At 37.9% G+C, this 21,757-nt stretch overlaps 1 protein-coding gene across 1 annotated transcript; it reads right to left on the bottom strand.

Moving 5' to 3' along the window:
* Nucleotides 1–444: 444 nt before the first annotated feature.
* Nucleotides 445–20,686, bottom strand: vangl2 (VANGL planar cell polarity protein 2). Its single transcript, XM_022685808.2, has 8 exons — nucleotides 19,969–20,686; nucleotides 12,261–12,516; nucleotides 11,478–11,595; nucleotides 9,566–10,173; nucleotides 7,518–7,654; nucleotides 6,566–6,701; nucleotides 5,516–5,759; nucleotides 445–4,108 (listed from the first exon to the last, which is right to left on the bottom strand). The coding sequence occupies exons 2-8, from the start codon at nucleotides 12,329–12,331 to the stop codon at nucleotides 3,848–3,850; spliced, it is 1,575 nt and encodes a 524-aa protein (XP_022541529.1). The 5' UTR covers nucleotides 12,332–12,516; nucleotides 19,969–20,686; the 3' UTR covers nucleotides 445–3,847.
* Nucleotides 20,687–21,757: the final 1,071 nt, after the last annotated feature.

Genomic DNA, 21,757 nt, shown 5'->3' with positions numbered 1-21,757 from the left:
GGTTTCAGCAACTTTGGTGCTTGGACCCCTAAATAGAACTAGATTATTAATTCCTGAATATGTGGCTTTTAATCTAGACGTGTACATATGTCGGTGACTGTGGAGCAAATGAGAGAGAGACTGTTGATTAAGCTGTATTGAGATCATTTATTAAAAATGCTGTAATGTTTTTAGTTCTAAAATTATCAAATGCAAAAAAATGTCACACAATAACAACTACAAATCTCTTTACAACACCATTTTTTTAGTTAAGGTTTTTTTTTCTTTTTCTGGTAAAAACAAAAAAACAAAAAAACAAAAAAAGTTAAAGGCTTAGCTTCACTTTAAGAGATTGTGATAAAACAAGGCGAGGAATACAAAAATTACAAAACTTCATTACCTATGTGCATGCATTAGGCCTAAGGAAGAAAGTTGTACTGAGGTTCCGTTTTTAAAAAAAAAAACAAAAGCAACCTACATGAAATGTGTTTCTCAGTCTGTGGATTCACTGTATCGCTGCAGATTTTTTTAAAACGTGAGAATTAGAGTTATATACAAAAGGAATAAAATAAAATAAAATAAAAAAAACCTACAGTGACTCAAAGCTGCCAAAATAAAAAGTATATCAAGTTGTGATGGAACCATTTCTCCTGAATTCTGAGTTCTAAGGCAAAGGTCCACCAGTGCTGGTGGTGCTGGTTGGTACATTAGCCCATGTACATAACCCTGGTGGCTGAAGCTCATCACAACTAACCGAAGGAACTGAGCAGGAGAAGTTTTGCTACGTTAACGTAGATATGGATTGTGTCTGGTTTCTGACTGGAATGGGACGATTTGGCACACATTCAATCGTAACCAGTGGCTTATTGAATATTAGTGAATTTTTTTTTTCTGGTGCAAGTTCAGTTGAAGCCATTATATGTTCAGCATAGCGTTTAAACGCCTAAATATAGGCAAACTATTTGCGACATCATTCTGCAGAAAAGCTAGATTCAGAGGGCGAACGCCCTGCTGGTATAGGAACCACTGCTTTAGTGTTTTTTTTGTTTCTTATTTACGCAATGTAAACGAACAATCATCAAAAAGGCCTCTTGATTCTTTAGAATAAAAATATTTTTAAAAAACATTGCAATACACAAGACACAGCCAAAAGACTTACAGAAACAGCTCACCCTGAAACATGGACACGAATTAACGTGAAGACAAATGTTTAAAAAACAAACAAAAAAAAAAAACAGCTACTGCAGACCAGTTAGCATGATCTCAGTTGCATAACATGCTAACGGATCCTTTGGAACTGGACCCAAACACGTTCTTTTTGATCACAGAAGTTGGGTGAACCGTTTAAAACATTCCAGAGAGAGATCCAAAGATCCAAAAAGGCAAGGCAACCTAAAGCCTCTGATGAGGAGTAAAGGATATGCTTTTTTTTTTATTATTATTGTTATTTAAACAAGCCCTTGCTTTATATACGAGTCCCCTGTGTAAGGGACACTGAAATGATATGGTATATAGTGAAAGTCTGATTGTAAATATGCAGCAGAACCCCTCCATCTCCAGGAAAGGCCTGCAGTGGTCCAGTTGAGTCAGTGGAGATGTCTAATAATGGAGATGATTACAGTAGTGTTGACCATGCTAATGATATGGCGTGATATTGGCATGGTATTAAGGTCTCAGAAGGCAGCATCTCTTGATATTTCGATACTTTGATGATGATGTTTGCAGACAGATGTCCAGCATAGTTAGTGTTAAAAGCTCCTGAATCACAGGTGGATACAGTTAGTTGCATATCATAGAGTTTCCAATAATTAGGACAGATATATAAAATGTTCACATATGACTACACTAGATGGATGGACAGTTTCTATCATATGGACTTGGCTCATATGGTCAGTGATGGTCATAATGTTCAGGTTTGGTTTACAGCAGCATGGATGAAGCCCCCCTTGGTCAAACCCAGACCACAGTTTAGCTCAAACTGAGTTTTTAGAAGCTTCTTGATTTGTTTAATAGCCCGTTTCTACACTGGCATGACCAAAGTCATGGGATAGCAGTATGTAAACTGATCAAGAATCGTTTCCACCTCTATACGCTGTGAGGTATTTCTTGTGAGTCAAGTTAAACACCAGCATACATATAGTGGGTGGTAATGATTGTGACTGATGGCATCTGGCTAGAATTGTCTGTGTAAGCTTCCATGGGACATGATACTAGTTCCTATTGCATTGACAATATGGCATGTCAGTGTATACTGCCAATTTAAAATACCCTTAATTACATTTGAAGGACAGTTCAAAGTAGTTTCCGAAATTTCTGATTACAATCATTGAGAAGTTAACATTTAGTCCAAATGGTCTTGCAGTGGTGGTGACCAGAAGCAAGCTGGATTTCTCTGTTTAACCAGATAACTTAAGCCTGAAGTCTGTTTAACTGGAACAGAGCCTATTGGACAATCTTGAAACAAGTAATTTGGAAAAAAAATATTTTTGCAATTACAAAAACAGCAGATTTGCTTCTTTTTCTTTATTTTTAAAAGGGAAATAGTTTTACTTTTGCGACAATTCTGTAAAACTCTCCCACTTCTTAAAGGAGGTTTTTGACTATTTAAAAACACCTTTACCTTAAGATTGCAGTGCTCTGAGATTAGATTACACTACAGGTTGTAAACAGTGTTTTTTAAATAAGCTTATTTTGCAGTTTTAAAGTTCCTAATGCCTTGTTTCAAATGTAAGGGCTCTCCGGATTCTACCAATAAGGTGTGGAGCTACTTTGAGCCTGGATAACAGTGTAAAAAGTGATTGATCTGCAGGGGGAAAATATGCCCCATATCATTGATTCTAAAGCATATTTGGAGAAACTGCAAAAATTTACTTAGTACTTTATCATGTTTTATAACACCCAAGATCAATTTTACACCGGAGTTCTCTTTTGAGAAAGAATTCCCAAGCAATGAGGCAGGATATAAATCACAGTATTATGCAATACATTTGTGAAATATGTTGTTTTGAGGCATTAATCTCCAATTCAGAAGCTCCATTCACCACCACTGTGACCTGAATTTTTGTATTATTTATTTTTTAGTTTAGTTTCTTTAGGAAAGAGCATTTCACACCAAACCACTCTGAATTACTTTAAATACACACAAAAATATTAATTTAAACAGATTATTGTTGTTAAATTGCTCGATCTGGGCAAGCTAGGGGATGCTTCATGCCTTGCTTTTACAGTTGTTTGACTTGACAGTGGTCATGTATGTTTTTGAAAGAAGTATCTTCCCCTTTCTAAGAAAAATAAGCTGCCTTCCAAAATAAAACTTCCAACGAACTGTTTGGTCAGCTTCTGTACGAATGTCACAGATGTTATGACTCTGACCCAATTCCTCCTCCTGGGCGAGGTCCTTTCTACATAAAGGTAGTCAGCTGTCATTTTCACTTCCTTTAATTTATTCATATATCTGTCTGTTATCTATAAGAGTCCAATCAGATGCTTTAGAGAGGGATATGACCAAACTGAGCAGTGCGGCGGTGCTGTGGTCCACTAGTTCAACACCACCGGTAGAGTTCATGCAGTATGGATATGGACGTGTTATAGATGTAATGGAAATGAAATGGGGAATGCAAACAGTCTTAAAGTCTTGAGTCAGAAATGCATAAAGAACCGTTCAGTCCGAATCAGAAACGAGAAGCAGTCTCTGAGAAGTGGGCAGTTTCTGAAGGAATAAAGGAATAAAAAATGACTTTTTTAAAAATAGAAAGTGGTTCTATCCCTCTTTCCTGCTCTAAACCAACGATCCCCCTTCCTCTCAATCTCCTCCCATCCTCTGGTCTGATCTTTTTTCACATTTCCCCTTTCTTCAATAACCCTTCTCCTACACTGATGTCTCAGACTGCAGCCTCATAACAAACTTGTGGCTCTTGGGGTCAATGAACTCCTCCCCCAGGTTAAGGAAGGGCAGGGACGTCACTGTAACGACCAGGGAGAAGTCAAGCCGGCGAAGAGAGAAGACAAGACCCTGACGCAGCGCCGACGTCACAGGCTCCTCGCTCACGAGTGTCCACTGGCGCCCCCTGCCATTCTCCCGCTGGTACTGCATGGTGGGTCCAGGAGTCAGGTATCTCTCCAAGAAAGCCTAAACAGTAAGAAAGTGCACAGATTGTCACAAAGATTCACCATTAACTACTAGTTTGTAGTCCTGCGTTAAGATATATTTTCCAATATTTCTTTTATGAGACTTTACAGATGGATTAAAACAGATCAGACAGTTTGAATAAATAGAAGAACAAATGTTGCCTTCAGCTGAGGGCAAGTATACACAATTTGAATCACGCAGTATACAGTTGTACTGATATTTGGGCATAACAATGTCTATATGCTTTTAGCTTGAATATAATAACTTAAGCAACTTTATGTAGCATTCTTAACTAAAAAAAAAGAAGAAAATCTTCAAAATACTGTGATGCTGTAAGGATAGTATCCATACTGCTCTATAAGTATTAAAAGCACTGCACTGCAGTTTCAGCTGTAGAGTTGTAGTTTTATGTTGCACTTTTGTACTTTGTTTGTCTATTGTATTGTTGTTCCATGTTGCACCATGGTTGCGGAGAAACGTAATTTACGCTGTGTAGCTGTACTCAGATGCAAGGACAAAATCCTCTTTACTTGACTCTTGAAAACCTGACCTGCTGCAACTGGTTTGCCTTAGATAAAAAGGTTTTTTATATATAAATAAACCTTAAACCTCATACCCCCAATAAAAATTAGGAAAAAAGGAAAAAAGAAAAACAAATAATAATAAAAAATAAATAGTTAGAAAAATGCAAAGAGAGTTATGTTAAGGATTTTTTTTCTTCCCCTAAATAAAAGATGGCTGTACGTCACAATTCTTTTTAGGTACAGTTAGCCAGTCACTGGAATCCACTGCCACTATGGATGGTCTGATCATACTGCTCACCTAGGATTGGCTGGTGTGTTTGCTCTTCCAGATATGCGGCACAGATATTTTAAGCTTACCACCTTGTTTCAGATGCAGTTATGCATCCCTCAAGCCTCTTTTACACATTTATGGTGAGCTGTGTGTGTGAACGCAAATGTCCAAACTTTATTCTTACAGCCCTCAAACACGACTGAGCTGAAGCGTGCATTCCTCATGCATTCCAGCCTTCATAAACCATACACAACATTTTCTGTAATCCTTGAAATCATCTGATGTGTGAAATCTCTGGCTGTGTGCTGAATGTGTAAAAGGGCAGCTCTGGATAATGCCAGGAGCTGACTCTCTGGAATTCATATAAGAAAATGCCATTGCCATAGCTTGTCTAAACATGTATGTGCAGCAGTGCAGGTCCTCTAATTATGTTTTAAAGTGCACATTTCTGACTCTTGTGGTAGCTTTGTAATAAGAAATAAGCTGTTTAAACATTGTTTTCTTTTGCCTGGGAACTTCAGTGCTAAAGAAATAAACTCCAAAATAAATAAATGCATATATGGGAAGTGAAATGTTTTATAAAAAAAAAACCCAAACACATTATTTCTTCACCTTTGGTGTCATGTTGTGCGTGATGCAGAACTGCAGATGGGCGATGATGCTCTCCATGCTGTGGTAAGGCTGCTGCCTTGTGGTCCGCAAGTACTTCTGCATGGCGCGGGCCATCGGTGCAAATATGGCCTGAGCCGCTTCTCGTGGGTCCATCACTTCGCGTGGGTGTTTGGGTGACGTGGCCTGTTCGTCTTCCTGTAAACGCTTGATGTGTGTGAACGCCTCCTCTACTGCCACCACAAGCCTGTAGCATGTACAGAGGTGAACGTTAGACAAACATTCCACCAAAACAAAGGTTTAATGATGTGAAAAACAAGTAAAGGTTAAGAAAGACATACAGACAACAGATCAAACTGAAGTTGAAATATGTAACGTTTCTTGAAATCAAGAGATTCTTCTGTCGAACAAAGAAGTTCCAGCTGATTAAAGTAAAGAGACCACTCTAATGTAAAATACATATTTCAGGTATGGCAAGGAAAAAACCCAAAATCAAGATGTTATAATGCTGCTTTCAAGTCCTCCATAGATGTTTACACATCATATGTGGTGCCCATGTGGAACCAGTAGTCAAAACTTTCTGGTTCCCAGTTGGGCAACATATACAGGCCCAACATGGGCAGGTTATCTGGGCACAAGCACACTGGTTAATAGGCCAGTCATAATGATTACCTTAATGTAGAAGAAATATTTTAGGTATGAAAATGGAAAACCCAAAGCCATGGTGTTAGAATACTGCCTTTAAGCCCTCCATACATGTTAAGACTTATTTATGGATGTAGATGTAGCCTAAAAGTGTGACAGGATTTTTGTTAACTTTTTTTCCCAATAAAACAAATTAGCCTTTTCTTTTAACACAAAGCTGAAAGTTGGGCCTTATGTGCTCATCTCATAAATAACAATTATTCCAATGCAACCTGAAGGCCGCATAAAATACCAAAATATGTAAAGTACTGTGACTAATCAGACAGTGTGATTTTAGCCGGCTGTTGAATCTAGCATCTTCATAATCAGAGGCTTTATACTCCAGTCTTAAACATAACAGGCTGTTACCTGGCTTTGCGTTTGCGGACTCTGCGGTCCATCTCAGCTTCCTCATAGTAGTACTCGTTGTGGGAATTGTCCCGCCTGCGAGCTGCAGCTGCGATCATTGCTCGTGATTGGCCGGTTGAGTTGTTGGTGCTGTTTTCTGTGGATGATCAAAACAGAGTTTAATGAAAAACACACTTAGAGAAGGGGATCCACTGTTAAGTAACAGTTTCCACAGTTTACTACAGAGAATATAGTCATGGGTGGTGATGGGGACGTGTTTAATTTTCACTTATAATCATTTTTGATTGTGTTTTAACTATAGCTAACTATAGCTGTTAAATGTAAGGCACCTTGTGTGTTTTAAACTAGGGCTGCACAATTTGTGCAAAATATCTAATTGCGATTTTTCCACAGAATATTGCGATTGAATTTGTGATTATTTTTTTATCCATTAAACCCCAAACCTATATAAATGGTAACCTATCTATCAAATATAATTATAAAATACTTTATACATAAAATATTACCAAGGTTTTCAGATTAAATGCAGTTGTTTTTAAATTTCATATGTATACATGTATTAATCTTTATTCTCTTTCTTTTTTAAACCACATTTATCAAAAAGTCACAGCATTTATTTATTAATGGACAGAACTAAATGATAAGACATAAATATAAAGAAATTGTAACACTGGCCTCGGCTCACTCTGCGCTTCGTGTCATTCCCGCTGAGCATGGGAGTGATTATGAGCCCAAAGACTACAATTCCTAGCAATCTACGGACTACAAACCCTGCGACGCATCTCCGAAGGAGCAGGCTGTATCTTTTCACACAGACACTCGCTGGCTATTGGCTAATTCAAATTGTTTAGCCCTACTTTGAACTGGCTGTAGATCAGTAGACATTGGCTGATATTTGTGACCAGCAGTTCTTGTCCACCATGTGTAAAAAAGCAGGAAGACAGTGGCTTACCTTCACCCAGAGAGTAGACCTTGAAGCCAGACATCTTTTTGGAGAGGATGGACTTTGGTAGGTTGAGCAGAGCTGGGTTATAAACAGGAAAGTCACTGTAGTACTGATCCAGAACCCACACTGCAGCCCGCTGGATACTAAAACACAAGAGAAATAAATGTTTATCATCATCATCATCATCATCATCATCATCATCATCATCATCATCATCATCATCATCATCACTATTTTTATTTATTTCACAAAAGTTCCAATTGGGGTGCAAGAATATGAATGATCTATATTCAAGGGCCCTCCCATAACTGTGGTATTTTTGTGATGATGATGACATAGTGATGATGATTATGACCTCCAGTGGAGGGAGATGAAACTGCAGGCAACTACAACTAAAAAAAAAAAATGCATAAAACCACTCTCAAAAAAAAAATAAGAGCAGAAAATACCAAACCACAACAGAAAGGGAAGCCATTAAAAAAATCAATATGCAAATTAACTGTGTTTGCTCTACTGAAACTGGCCCCAGTTCCAGTTCCCTCTCATTACTGTGTAATAATCAAAACAGTTATGTTTATAATCACAGCATGTCTAGTGTAATCATTGTTCAGTGTATTACTAGCACACTTAGTTTGTGAACTTAATGTGCTATTATTGTAAAATCTAAAAAAATACATCAAGACATTTTTCTGAAGGAGAGAATGATCTTTTTACTGCTGAACCTTAAACATTCTGTATAGCTAATGAAGTGTAACTGCACTGAACTGTGGAACATGTATGTGGGGTCTCATGCACTAAATGAGCATGTAATTGTCTGCTAGAGTCACTATTATGTTTTCAAATGGCAATTCTATCCAAATGCTGAAGGTCACCATTATTACTACCCAGTACACATGACACTGTGAATTAAGGAATGTTACAATAGACAGACCCATTCATCTGGCACCCACAATCACACCTCACTCCAACTCAGTCTACGATAATTCAAGTCACCTGGCCACCCAGCAAACATACTCATGTGGGGCTCACATGGGTCTCAGGTGGACATTGTGCCAGTAACAACTAGGGCTGCAATGATTAGTCAATATAATGAGAATGTCGACTACATATATTTCATTGTCGACAAATCGTTAATTTGTAACAGTACTACATTACACAAAGTGCTGAGAACAAGAAATGCAGTCGTAGATTGGGCACTTTTGGAGAAACAGACTCCACACCGACTAAACACAACAGATTACATATTTGCTCACTAATTAAAGTTACTTTTCACGTTTAAACAACAGCTAGACAATTAAATTCTTTTAATCCTCATGCTCAGCCGTTTCTATTGTTTTTAGAGATTGAGAACATGACCGACATAATCGATGTCTAATCGACTAATCGGAAAAAATAAATCAGATTAAAGCAGATTAGCCGACAACCAAAATAATCATTAGTTGCAGCCCTAGCAACAACAAATGTACAAACGTGGACGGTAGCTCAATTATTGATCATTGTGACATGGTCTATTGTGTTTATTTGTATGTTTGTTCACATACATAACAGTGAATGGTATTTTAGACAGTCATGCAATGACCAATACTTCAATAACTGAAATGTGATTAATTATAAATGTATTGGAATTAATGCTTTGTTATGCTATTCTCTTATCATTATATCAGTGGCAATTAAACTGACTTATAACAGTTATTGTGAAAGACTTACTGGTTAGTGTTCAACAAGGTTACACCCCACAACTTTTACAGGTGTGGGTTTTCCCAAGACGTCACATGCTGTAGTGCTCCATTTTTGTTGGATAACACCATTAACCTAGCATCTTCCATTGTAAACTAAAGAAGCAGTGTCAGATAAATATTGAGTGGATATGGACTAAGTAATCAATGTTGTTAATTTAACAGAGCAGTTGGAACAGAGCATTCTAATAAGAAGTCAACTTTCAAGTCTGTACTTGATTCATAGTTGCTGGACACTTAAAAACAATACTTCTATACATTTACTTAATACTGCTTAACAATGAACCCAATTAAGAGATAAAAGAGATAGGTACGTACCTGAGATGACCCACATTGTAGAAGCGACTGGCTCCATCTGTGGTACGCACCACCTTAAGGCAGAATGCAGGCCTTAGGTGCCTCACCTCCAGCAGCACCAGAGCCAGATACTGAATGAACAGCAAGGCATCAACCAGAGAAACTGCATATCCCACAATCCCCCTGTAGTCCTTCTCCTTGGGCTCCAGCACCCGCACCCCGTAGAAGAGCCAGTAGGAGGCAACGAAGAGGAAGACAAGCGCCATGAGGAGGCAGCGGAAGACGAAGAAGCGCGGGAGGGTGGCGCGGGGCGGCCGCAGGAACAGGGCCCAGGACGAGATGAGCAGAACCAGGAGCTTAAAGGCCAACGAGACGTAGAGGCCCTCGCAGGGCGTCCCGCAGGGCTCCAACGATTCCCGCCACAGCAGCTGCGGCAGCAACAGGAAGGCCAGCGGTGTGAGCAGAGCGAAAAGACCCAAAATACCACTCAGCACGGGACCGGCAAAGCGTCTGCACTCCAGAGGAGTCGAGTCCTCCAGCTCTTTAGACGCTCTCGTCAGGTCTTCATTAGAGACGCTGTGTTCTGATGTACCCGTTACCACTGTGGTGGTCTCACCCCAGTTATCGTCCTACAAAATGAAAGAGTGAGAGAGGAAGATAGAGAGAGAGAACATCAGTTATGGGTAGCTTAAAAAAAGAAAAAGACAAAATATGAAACTCTGTGATGTGTTATGATTTTATCCTGAACCAGGCCTGTAACAGTAGTGTTTTTCGTAGTTAAACAGGCCATTCTGAGAAGATTTAGATGTAGGGCAGCAACTAATGATTAATCTGGTAGTCAACTAATCTGATTAGTTGGTCCCAATTTACATTAAGTGTCTCTTATAACTGTGTAGTTACACATTACCAGTGGTTACACTGTTATTATATTGTTGTACAGGTTATATAATAACACATTTATCAGCATCCATTTTGACATGTTTAATAGGGCATAGTGTGTGTGAATTTTACATGTAATTGTGTGTAGAATACGTGTATGAATTTATATTTCTCCAACAGCTCTTGTGTAGTGTGTAATTTGGGTTGTGATTGTTTTTTAATACTATTAGTAAGTAAGTAAGTAAGTAAAGAAATAAACTAATAGATAGTGTAATTAGTCCAATTTGATTGCATTATGTGGATCAAATTAGCCGATAAACTAATAACTAAACCTTTACACCATTTATACATTTTGGCTACTGTCTTTCTCCTTTTTTGGTCGAAAGTACATTTTTATGACCTTCTCCACTGTTACAATTATTTATCTTATTTATATTAACGTCTTGGATTAAGAATTCAGTTTTCTATTTGTCATCTGCTGAGAGGTGATCTTAGGTCAGACTTTTACTCTGTGATGTTTGTAGTTGTCAGAAACCTGACTCTTTACTGTCCTCTACAGGACGATTTGCTGCACAATCATTAAAAAAATGTAAAAGTCAGATTAAATCATAAGCACAGTGACGTTTATACTGCTTGGAAGAAACACGTTCATTTTTGTATGTAAAGAAAGGATGAATGAGCTTCTAAATCAGTGTTATGCTAATGTTCCCCACTTAAGAAGTAATTCAACACAGTGTAACTGCTTCACACTCTAAACAAAAGACCCAGGTCTCGGTGATTAGCTTCACTGTTTAGAACACAATGGAGGAAAGGACAATAGCTTCTAAAAAGGCCACAAATAATTTAAATACTGGTATAGATGAAACTGTAGTAATACAGAAAACAGAATGCTGAAAATCAACTAGTTTTCATAGGAACGTTCAGTACTGCTAATTACTGAAACATGAAAGCTATCAGAAAGCCTTTTATGTAAATAAAAACCATATATTCATTAGAATAAAAATTATCTGAAAGTCTAATCCAGCCCAGGCAGAGGTGTGAGGTATGTACTGACCCGGTCATCTCCGCGTGTGGACTCTGTGTCTAGCAGGGGCTCTCCAGGGGCCTGGATAGTGACTGATTTGTCCCCTCTGCTGTCTCTGCTCTTAGAGCGGTGTCTGTCTCTCCGATCTCTGCAGGCAAAGAGAAATCAGTTAGGGCTGCACAATATTGGAACAAAAAAATAACTAAAATTACAATATTTAGGTATTTTGCAATCTTTATTGGATCATAAGAGATTTTTTACCAAATTTACCAAGAAGTCAGTGATTCAACATACAACTATATTAATAATTAACTCTGTCTATCACAGACTGGAGTAAGATACATTAAACAGGGCATATATAATGTGCATCTGGGAGTGTATCAAAATTAAATATTTGTATGAAGTCAAAAACAAAACATTTGGCTGAAACCGAATACTGAAGGCTGTTTTTCGTAGGTTTTCATTAATTTTGCTACTCTTTTTACCATTGAATACATTATGTTGTTTCCTCTGAAACATCTACATGTGTAAAGTGTATAAAAATAATAAACCGACCAAATTCTAGAGACATTTTTATTTTAGCAGTGCATGTTTCCTGATTTTCTGAATGACTTCACATTATTTTTGTTATGTAAGTCAGAGATTTAGCCTCCTAATCATCACTTGTGTGGACTTGTCACACCCAGACGTTTGTAATGGGTGTTTGCTTGCACTGGTGTGTGAAGACGTACAATTACCAAAACAAGCAGACAGCCCACCCACTGCACTCTCACAGATGAGAATGAGGAGAATGAGCGGCGGCTGTGTACACACCTGTGCTTGCGAGAGCTGCGAGAATGGGAGGATTTGTAGGAATAACCCGAGTACTGCGACTCGTTGTCCATGTCTGGGGCCGGTGGGCGGGGTTTGTGGGCCCCAGCTCCACCCCTGGAACGCTCTGTTGCTCCGCTCAGCTGTGTTTTGCGCTCGGAGATGGATTTGGAGGAGAGGGCCAGCGGCAGCTTCAGCAGCTCAACCTTACTCCTGAGAGAATCTATTTTGGAGGCTGACGAGTAGAGGGAGGACTAACCTGCAGAAAAAGGGAAAGAAAAGGGAAATTAGACCATGCTGTTGATTAAAGTGATCTTACAAGCCATTAACTACGAAAACAAACATAATTTAATTAAACTGTGGGCTGAGTCTGACATTACACGCCTAGGCAACAGTCTTAAAAAAAATAGGAAACTTTCTTAATTAGCAATTGAAATAAGATAGCATCCTCTGCTGGAGAAATAACAGCAACCCTGAGCAAAATAGTTCCATGCTGCATGCAAATTGATTTGCACTGTAGTGCAGTGGACCTGCATTCTCAATAAAATAATGCTCAATCTAATGCGATGCAAGTGGTGATTCTCCAACATCCTGATCTTGCTAAGACTACTTCCACTGAATGCAATCAAACCTTTACAAGCAAAGCCTTACAATCTAGTAGAAAGTCTTCCCCCTAACATTAGAGACAGCAGGACAAACTTTTATTTTTTTTTAAATAACTTACCATTAAGAAGAACCAATCAATGAGCAGGTGTCACAATACTTTTGTCTATATTATGCAGAATAGGACACTGGACATCCTACACTTTTTTCACTGAGATTTGTATGTAATCGACTGTTGTCCATTTCAAATACTTGCATTTAGCAAGAAATGTAGATTTAAAAGTACAGTATTGAAGTTGGAGAGTTCAGTACATCAAATTTCAAATTATTTATAGTATAAAGCATTTTTTACAACTGATGATGTTGCAAAGCAGCTTTACAAAATTTAGTATAAATGACAAATGTAAAAACTCCCAGATAGTTACAGATCCTCTATAACCAGCATCTGACACCCTCCTTTTTATGTCTATATATTATAGGACAACTAAAAAAATGGGATTACTGTGGCAGGTCCAATACAGATACTGTTATGAATGATCAGATTTATTGATATTTGTCGCCAATAATAAGGAAGGTTCTTTATGTTAGTATCGGGCAATAGTTTATTTGTATTTTATTTATCTGTACATACATTTATTCTATGCTGGAAAAGGACCAAGCGAAAGGAAAACAAGTAAAATCCACTGATTTAAGCCCATTTTTTCCATTTGTTTTATTAGTGTCAATAGATATATGGTTTGTTGTTAACTTAAAAAATAGGTATAAAGCTTTGAGCACTGTGTACGGTCCAGTTAGCTAAATAAATATGAAACCCAAAAAATGGCAAAACAAATTTCTTCTTTTAACCTTTAATTCTATTTTTGGCATACAGTTGGCGGAAAGCTAACATTTAAAGTATATAAAGGTTACTTTTGCTTTTAAAGTTATATTGGGTGTATATCTGAGTAACTTTTAAATATGTATATCCGCATCCATAGATATATACATGTGTAATATTGGAGATCAGCACTGTCCCAGAATTCTGTGAATCATTATATAATATTTACATTATTGTTTTATTTTCCTTTAACATTAATAAGTCACAGTTCTAAATTTATTCAGGTAGAAATACTGGATATCGAAATCAGCCTACAAATCCTAGATTGGTGAATCTCAATATATATCATGCTGTCAGCTTCCAACAGAAACAATACAGTGTTCAACTGCACGGCCTCCATTACACAGACACTAAAAACTGTACTTTTATACTTTATATTTTATTGTATTTTTATAAGTATCGTTATATTTTATCCTACTTTTGTAACTTTGGTGTACTATATATACCTGCTGCTGTATGTCCAATGGGATCAATAAAGTATCTATCTAGGAATTAGACCACTCAGAATCAGTGCCTTCACAGTTCACTCACACTACACCACACACACAAACACAATCTCACACACACACACACACACACACACACACACACACACACACACACACACACACACACACACACACACACACACACACACACACACACACACACACACACACACACACACACACACACACACATTCCCCAGCCATCCCCTGTCGTCACTGGGGTAACCAAGCTTGGCTGTTGCGATGGTAATGAATAGGGGGGTACAGGAGCTGTGAATGGGGAGGGGGTGGGTTTCTATGGCTCTACGACCTTTAACCGTGCGACCCTGTTTCATTGCAGAGGGCAAAACGAAGTTTCAGTGATCTGTCTGTGTGTGTGTGTGTTTTTACCTGGGACTCTGTGAATGTGTGTGTGGCCTGTCCCAAAATAACAGCGGCACTTCCGTCCAGTCATTAGTGAGGCCGTTCTGCTTGACTGAGTGAAGCAGACGCTGACTGACTGGGTGGAGTGGAGTGGGGGGTGGGGGGATGGGGGTCTCTTAATCCGATCATCTTAATGAAGAGCCACCACCCTCCACACTTTCTATTTCAGTCCCTCCATCTCACTCTTCTTTTCTTTATTCTATCTCTTCTCTTCAGCCCAGCCTAATTGGTTTCATGTGAGCGGGACACAAGCTTTCCTGTTAAGAATGACAAAAACACCGGCCTAATGTCTGCTGATGAGCGTGTGCATGTGTGTTTCTCACTCACACATCGCGCCACACACACTTGTCAGGGGGTTGTTTACAAAGCTGATAGGACAGTCAGGGGCACCATTTGTCGAGGGCAGATCCACAACACGTGCCAGCCATCAATCTGAAGGGGGGGCTTGGAGACTTCACCACACAGGAACATACACAAAAATATAGCTAAACATGCACTAGGCTGAATTTGATGATGTCTTTGCAGCATACAGCTGACAACTGTGTGTGCAATAAAAAAAAATCCCTTTAATTTCACTGATTAGATGACCGCAACTTTCCATTACATTCTACAGTAAGTGCAGTTTGAATTCATTTTTAAAGTTGAGTGAGATTACTGTTTGTGAAAAACCATAGGCTGACTCAACAGGCAACCATCAACTGCCAGAGCCCTGAGAGAGCACAATTGGCCTTGCTCTCTCGGTGTGTGTAAAAGAGCTCTCTCCCCACATCACTCCAAAGGGTGATGTCCATCAGCACAAGGCATCTGTGAGCTAGTGTATCAGAACTGTGTCGCTGTGCTTTTCTCCGAGCGCGCTGTGATGCTACTCGGCAATGCTACATCAACAGACAAATTCTATAGGTTGTCTAATAAAAAAACAATTTAAATACCCCCCCTCAACAAAATTCAGACTGAGCTATTAACTAAGAAAAAATAGCCATTAATACAGTCCCTAGTTTGTTTATATTCTTACAATTTTATACTGCACTCACATCATATTTTCTTTCTGCACTCACATCTCTGTATTTTTTGTTGTATGAACCTCCATCAGGAAACAATTTTACTGTTCAATTATTCCTCTTAGTCTATCACTATTCAGAGAAAAATACTACTTAAAATAATATGTCCTGCAATGTGATAATTGTGAATAATCACATTGTAACAATGCTGAAACAATATATTGTGCAAGACTTCAAACATCTAATTCCAAAATGCAGCTCCCAAGACTCTGACTCACCTTAGTTACATTTAATTAGGTTTTCTCATTTTACTCGACCCAGATAACTTTCAGCAGCCTGTTAGCTAAGAATGAGAATTTGGACTCTTCTCATATCTCAAGAACTTCTTATTATTAACTGCTTATATTACCACCTTCCTAGACTTCCGAACAGCAGATGGTTCAAGGCTTGACTTCCTCACTCATTTGACAGAATTACTCATCCAGTTGGCACCCTCTTCCACATAATAACTGTATAACAAACCTTCGGATGCAATAAAAGTCAAGGGTTCAAAAGGTTATTCTTCAGAAGGGGGAGGGGGGGAATCATTAATCCAATACTGAGATTTGCTTTGTTTTGCTGTAGAAACAAATGTTAAACCAAAGGATGTTTTATGAATAGATTCTGAATAATTTCATGGTTGAGATTCAGAGTTATTCAATGTAAAATGCTTCACTTTTGGAAATGAACATTACTGCGCCCTTCTAAAGAAAATCCAGCTCAAGATCAACTGGTCTACAGAAAAAACAAACCCTATGCTGGTACAATAGCTAACTCTTGACCAGCATAGGGTATGTTTTATCCATGACCACCACATATTGAGTGGGATTTTGTCTTTTTATAAGGGTGGTAATATGAACCAGACCTTTTTTTTAATCTATAGAATACTAATATAATCAAGTTAGTAACTATCCATAGCCAAAAAACAATCTACATATGTTTTTTTCTGTGCTGTGTATTTATATACACATTATTAGAATCTTGATGGTGAATTAGTTGGAAATAAAAAAAAAGTCAGTTTTCTTTTGGGGACATTTTTTCCTGCATGTGCCATAGGACAATATTGTAAAAAAATATTTTTTTTATCTTCCAATATATGAGCAATTTTCAATTACGATATTTAGTTCTCATGTTACAACTTGCAAACACAGCACAATTTAATATAATGTGAATAAAACTTTTTTTTTTTTTACATGCTATTTACATCCCCCTTTTTTTTTTTACAAAAGCAGCTCCTTTTAACCTTACATGCAGCTTTTATATTAAGTTTAGTATTACAGTTATAGGAAAGTGTAAAATAAAATTCACTGCCTCATAAAACAGTTCTTTACAGGTTTCTGACAGCAAAGTTCTATCAACTTTCTCTGCCAGCTTTTAAAGCTAAGTAAAGATGTACATTCTAAAGATTGCACAAAAACAGTAATTTGATTAACCAAATTAATCAGATTAACCTCCCAGCTCTACTATCATGACTCAAAAATATTGTAAATTGATGCCTTAAGCCTGATGTAATTCTCTTAGCCATTTTGTTGGACAGATCTGGTTCCCGTCACAACTATAAACAATGAACTATTCTTCTCCAGTTTCTCAACATTGTATTTCACATCAACCTACCAACCTACTAAACGAGTTTGTTATATCCTAGTTTAGGCCATTGTTGTTGTCATTTTGAAAAATAGATGGAATTCCACTTTCCCAAAACTATTTTTGTAGTATAGATACCCAAGAAAAGCTCCAGAGTAGTGCAGATATATTGTTTTGTGAGCCTAGTTTAGGTGTGGTGAGTTTCATTTATGAACCAAGATACCGCTCCCAGGTGTGCATTACAGTTGGGCTATTGTGTTTCCCTTTCTTCTAAGTCTCTTTTGACCTATTTCACCCGAAGAAACACAATTGAACTTGATGTTCACACTCAGTAACTCGCACAGAAGTGTGAGAACTTAATCTTTAAAACTTGTTTCTTGAAATTATAGACCTATATAAGCTGTTAAAAATCAAAACAAGTTGGTCCACTGTTAGGTGTTAAGAAATGGTCTCAGCTTGCTGAGAGTAACAGTGACCATTGTCTGGCCATTGTAAGGCCTACAAGCCTCGGTTTATGAGTAGGCGCTCACTGCGGGGGAGGGCGCAGGACGCCCCCGCCACCCACGTTACGAGAGTCCGGGGCTTTGAGGCCTTCAGTGGAAGTCGATGGATGGGACTGTCTTCGACACAGTGACCTAAATCTCCGTGTAAACTTCATCAAAGTGGGTCGCACACAACTTTAAAAGGAAGAAAGGCATTTTGGAAGTCGATGTTACGTTGTAAATACACATTTGACCGTCCATGGTTATATTTAGGCGGCTTTAACAGCCGACAAAAATACAAAAGTAGCTATGATTCACTCTCACTTTGGCTTAAGTTTAGTGCAGCCAGGCGAACTGAGGACAACTGAGTTGGTTAAAGCCATTTCCGAGAGAGATTAGACTAAAACAGGGTGAGTTTTTACGTTGGCAAAATATGTTCAGGTCAAACATTTTTAACTAGTTACGTTTAATTTGACGACTTTATGAACGCATCTTATTTGACTTTTGTTTCCATTCCACCTTAAACGCTGCAGAGGTTACACTGCTTCATTTAAGGTGGTATGGATGCCAAATTTAGTTTAGTATTACATATTTTAAGGCACTTACAAAGCTTAAACAGGCAGAAAACAGACCGAATGTAGAGCTTTAAGCTATTTAATTAAAAATAATTATAATTGCAGTTGCTTTTAATTACTGCACCATTTAAGGTGGAATGGAAGAGCCATTTCCAGACACCCACATACTAAGTTATATCATACCAGGTTACTTTTAATGCATTAAACGTTTAAATAAGGCAAAAATAAACTGTAAAGGAGCTTTAAAAGATTTTAGGTAAAGAAAAATTACTTTAGAGACTCAAACTGCTTTAAATCGTCGTAGGGTTATAAAACTGCTTATATACTTAAACTGAATAAGGATTTACTGTTTATTTATTTAGTATTAGTTAAGCCATTTATAGCTTTAACAATACAAATATAATACGTCATATATGCACTTTGAAACGTTTTATTCTTGATAGGTTAGAAAAATCCTACAGAAGTTGCATTCAAATACTATAGCTACAATGGAAGGGTTAACGTCCTTTTTACACATTATTTAATACCATATTTTTAAGGCATAAAGCTTAAAGAAAAGTAAAAGAGTAAATAAATTGAACTAAGAGCTGTTCATAGGTTTTACTGGCTATTAAGCCTTTATAATTTTAATGAAAATATAGTAGTCATTGTGTGGCTTTAGAATAACTGAAGTTTAAAACATGGTTTAGGAATTCAAACTGAATAAGCAATTAAGGTTTGTGTCTATAAAATTATTATGTATTTAAAAGCTCACAGAACGAAAAGTCAGGTGTCAAATGGGAGATTTAACGTGTTTTGGGGTTAAAACTCTGCTTTAACACTAATTATTTAGAGTTAAAGATGGTTTATTCAGTTGATTTATGGTTTAGTTTCAACCTGGAGGAGTAACGTTAATGAATTTAGTTTATGCTGATTCTTAAACCTTTAACAGCTTAAACAATGAAAAGATATGAGTCAAATGGGACATTTCACGTGTTTTGAGGTTCACAACTCTGCTTTCACACTGAATTTAGGGTTAAAGATGGTCCTGTAGGGTTAATTGATGGTTTGAAGATTGAAACTAAAGGAGAAATAAATGTTCTCGCTGATTATTAAGCCTTTATAATAAAGGCTTAGGAGTCAATGGGAGATTTAATGTGATTTGGAGTTAAACTCTAAACAAAGTGACTCAAACTAAAGGAGGAATTAATGTATTTGCTTATTATAATTAAGTTTTTGAAAGCTCAAACAATGTAAAGAAGAGTCAATTGTAAATTGAACGTGTTTTTGGGGTTAAAACACTGCTTATAGTGACTTAAACTGGAGAAGGAATGTCCTGCAACGTCTATTAATGCTATCATTTTCATTTAATCCCTTTCCACACTGAGTTTTTCTATAGTTATCTAACTTAACTTCTAGCTAACAATGATCCAAGGTATCAAACGTTAGCTAACGTACATAACCTAGGTTAGCTAGCAAACGCTACCTAGCTATCCATTAGTGAGCACAGTCTAATAAATAAGTGATTGCAGGAAGCTAGAAAATGCAATGCAGCCACTCAGCCCAACAAAAGAAGGAAAGAGAAAGGGAGAAAGAAAGGAACGGACAAAAGAGTGAAAAACAGGCTTCGTTTTTGGTTAAAAACGACACTTTGTAGACTCACCCCGTCTCTGAGAGCGGATCCGAGGGCCTGGCAGGAGCAACACAAAGGGAAATCCAAGAGCCGCTGCCTTTTTTCTGCTCCAAACTAAGAGACAAACCGTGCGTTTCTGGGTTCCGCTGTGATGTTTGGCACAAAAGGCAGCTCGGGTTTAGAGGAAAACAAGAAAACAAAGCTCAACAAAGGCGATACTCGCTAGGATGAGCGTAGTGTGAGATCCGAGAGCCTTGTTTGGAGGTACTCCAGTGCGCTTTGAGCCCCGCTGTGTGTGTGAATACGTTCATTCATCACATGGAGCAGCAGATCTGCTGGGAAAGCATCCAGGCGAAGGGCGGTGGAGATCATGGAGAGTAGGTTAGCTAGGTTAGCAAGCTAGCTAGGAAAAGGCACGGCTTGTTTGTTGTATGGTGCGTCTCTATCATCCAGCTATCTCCTTTATCCTCTTCTTCCAAAGACAGTGGACGACCATAAAGAAGCAGCAGCAGCAGCAGCAGCAGCTGTAACTACTTCAACCCCCACCCCTTTCCATTAACACACACACAGTCAGTCAGTCAGCTAGCTATCTAGCTAAGTTACAGGCTACTAAAGCTATGTATTGAAGCTAAGCTAACTTTTTAAAAGTTTAGATGGACTGGTTTGCAAGAAAAGCCCTCAAATCCAGTCCAATCCCAGCTTCAGTCCAGTTTGCTAGCTAGCTTCTTCTGCTCCTGCTCCTCCTGGATCTGGAGGGGGAGCGGTTAGCTGCAGAGCCTGTTTACAGAGAGCCTGCCCACTTCCTATTCTCCTTGTTATGTCATAACAATCACGATCCGCTAGGGGGAGCCCGCGAGCGAGTCCTCAAATAATGGGAGTGAATGGAGCTAAACGGCTAAAAGCTCAAATTAAAAATAGTGTCTAACTACTCATCTTGGGTTTTCTTAAATTTTTAGAAAGCAAAAAAAAAATATTTTTTCTATAAAAGCAAAGAAATTTGAATTTTATACTTAAATTTCTCTAAAACTAACGATTCTTAGGCAGCAAAGACGCTAGCATTGCTGCTACTATGTGCTGGATATACAGCTAGAGCATGTTTAAAAGTCTTATAACTGGATAACCGGAGTTTAAAAGTTTAAAAGCACAAAGCACAAAAAATAAGAGACCACTTCAGTTTTTGAATCATTTTCTCTGTTTTAGTTTTTTTATAGGTAAATGTTTGAGTAAAATTAACATTGTTGTACATACAACATTTCTCCCAAATTCCAAATAAAAATATTCATAGCATTTATGGCTGAAATAACAAAAAAAAGATGCACAACTTTCAGACCTCAAATAATGCAAGACAAAAATCAATATGTGGTGGAATAATCCTGTTTTTTAATCACAGTTCTCATGCATCTTGGCATGTTCTTCTCCACCAGTCTCACACACTGCTTTTTCAAGGAGATTTTATTGTCATTCGCATCACATTTTGGATAAATTTATGCCACTCCTGGCATTCCGTTTGGTTTGATGGCTGTGATCATACATCTTCCTCTTGATTATATTCCAGAGGTTTCCCATTTGGCAAAATCAACGAAACTCATAATTTTTAAGTGGTCTCTTATTTTTTTCCAGAGCTTTGTAATGGGACATGGGGCGTGTGAATTTTTATTTTGCTTAAAACAGCACTAAAAGTAGTACCTTGATGTGATAATTAGGGGTGGGTGATATGACACGATATTCCAGGCGTTCACTATATTTAAAAATGTAGGCGATATTATTGACGAGGCCCTACTGGACATTCAGCTAGAGGATGTTAAAAAAGCCTTATAAC

Source organism: Astyanax mexicanus, chromosome 8 (genome assembly GCF_023375975.1).
Source record: "Astyanax mexicanus isolate ESR-SI-001 chromosome 8, AstMex3_surface, whole genome shotgun sequence".
Classification (NCBI taxonomy): domain Eukaryota; kingdom Metazoa; phylum Chordata; class Actinopteri; order Characiformes; family Acestrorhamphidae; genus Astyanax; species Astyanax mexicanus.
The sequence above is the reverse complement of the archived record's forward strand: the minus strand, read 5'-3'. Positions and strand labels throughout refer to the sequence as shown.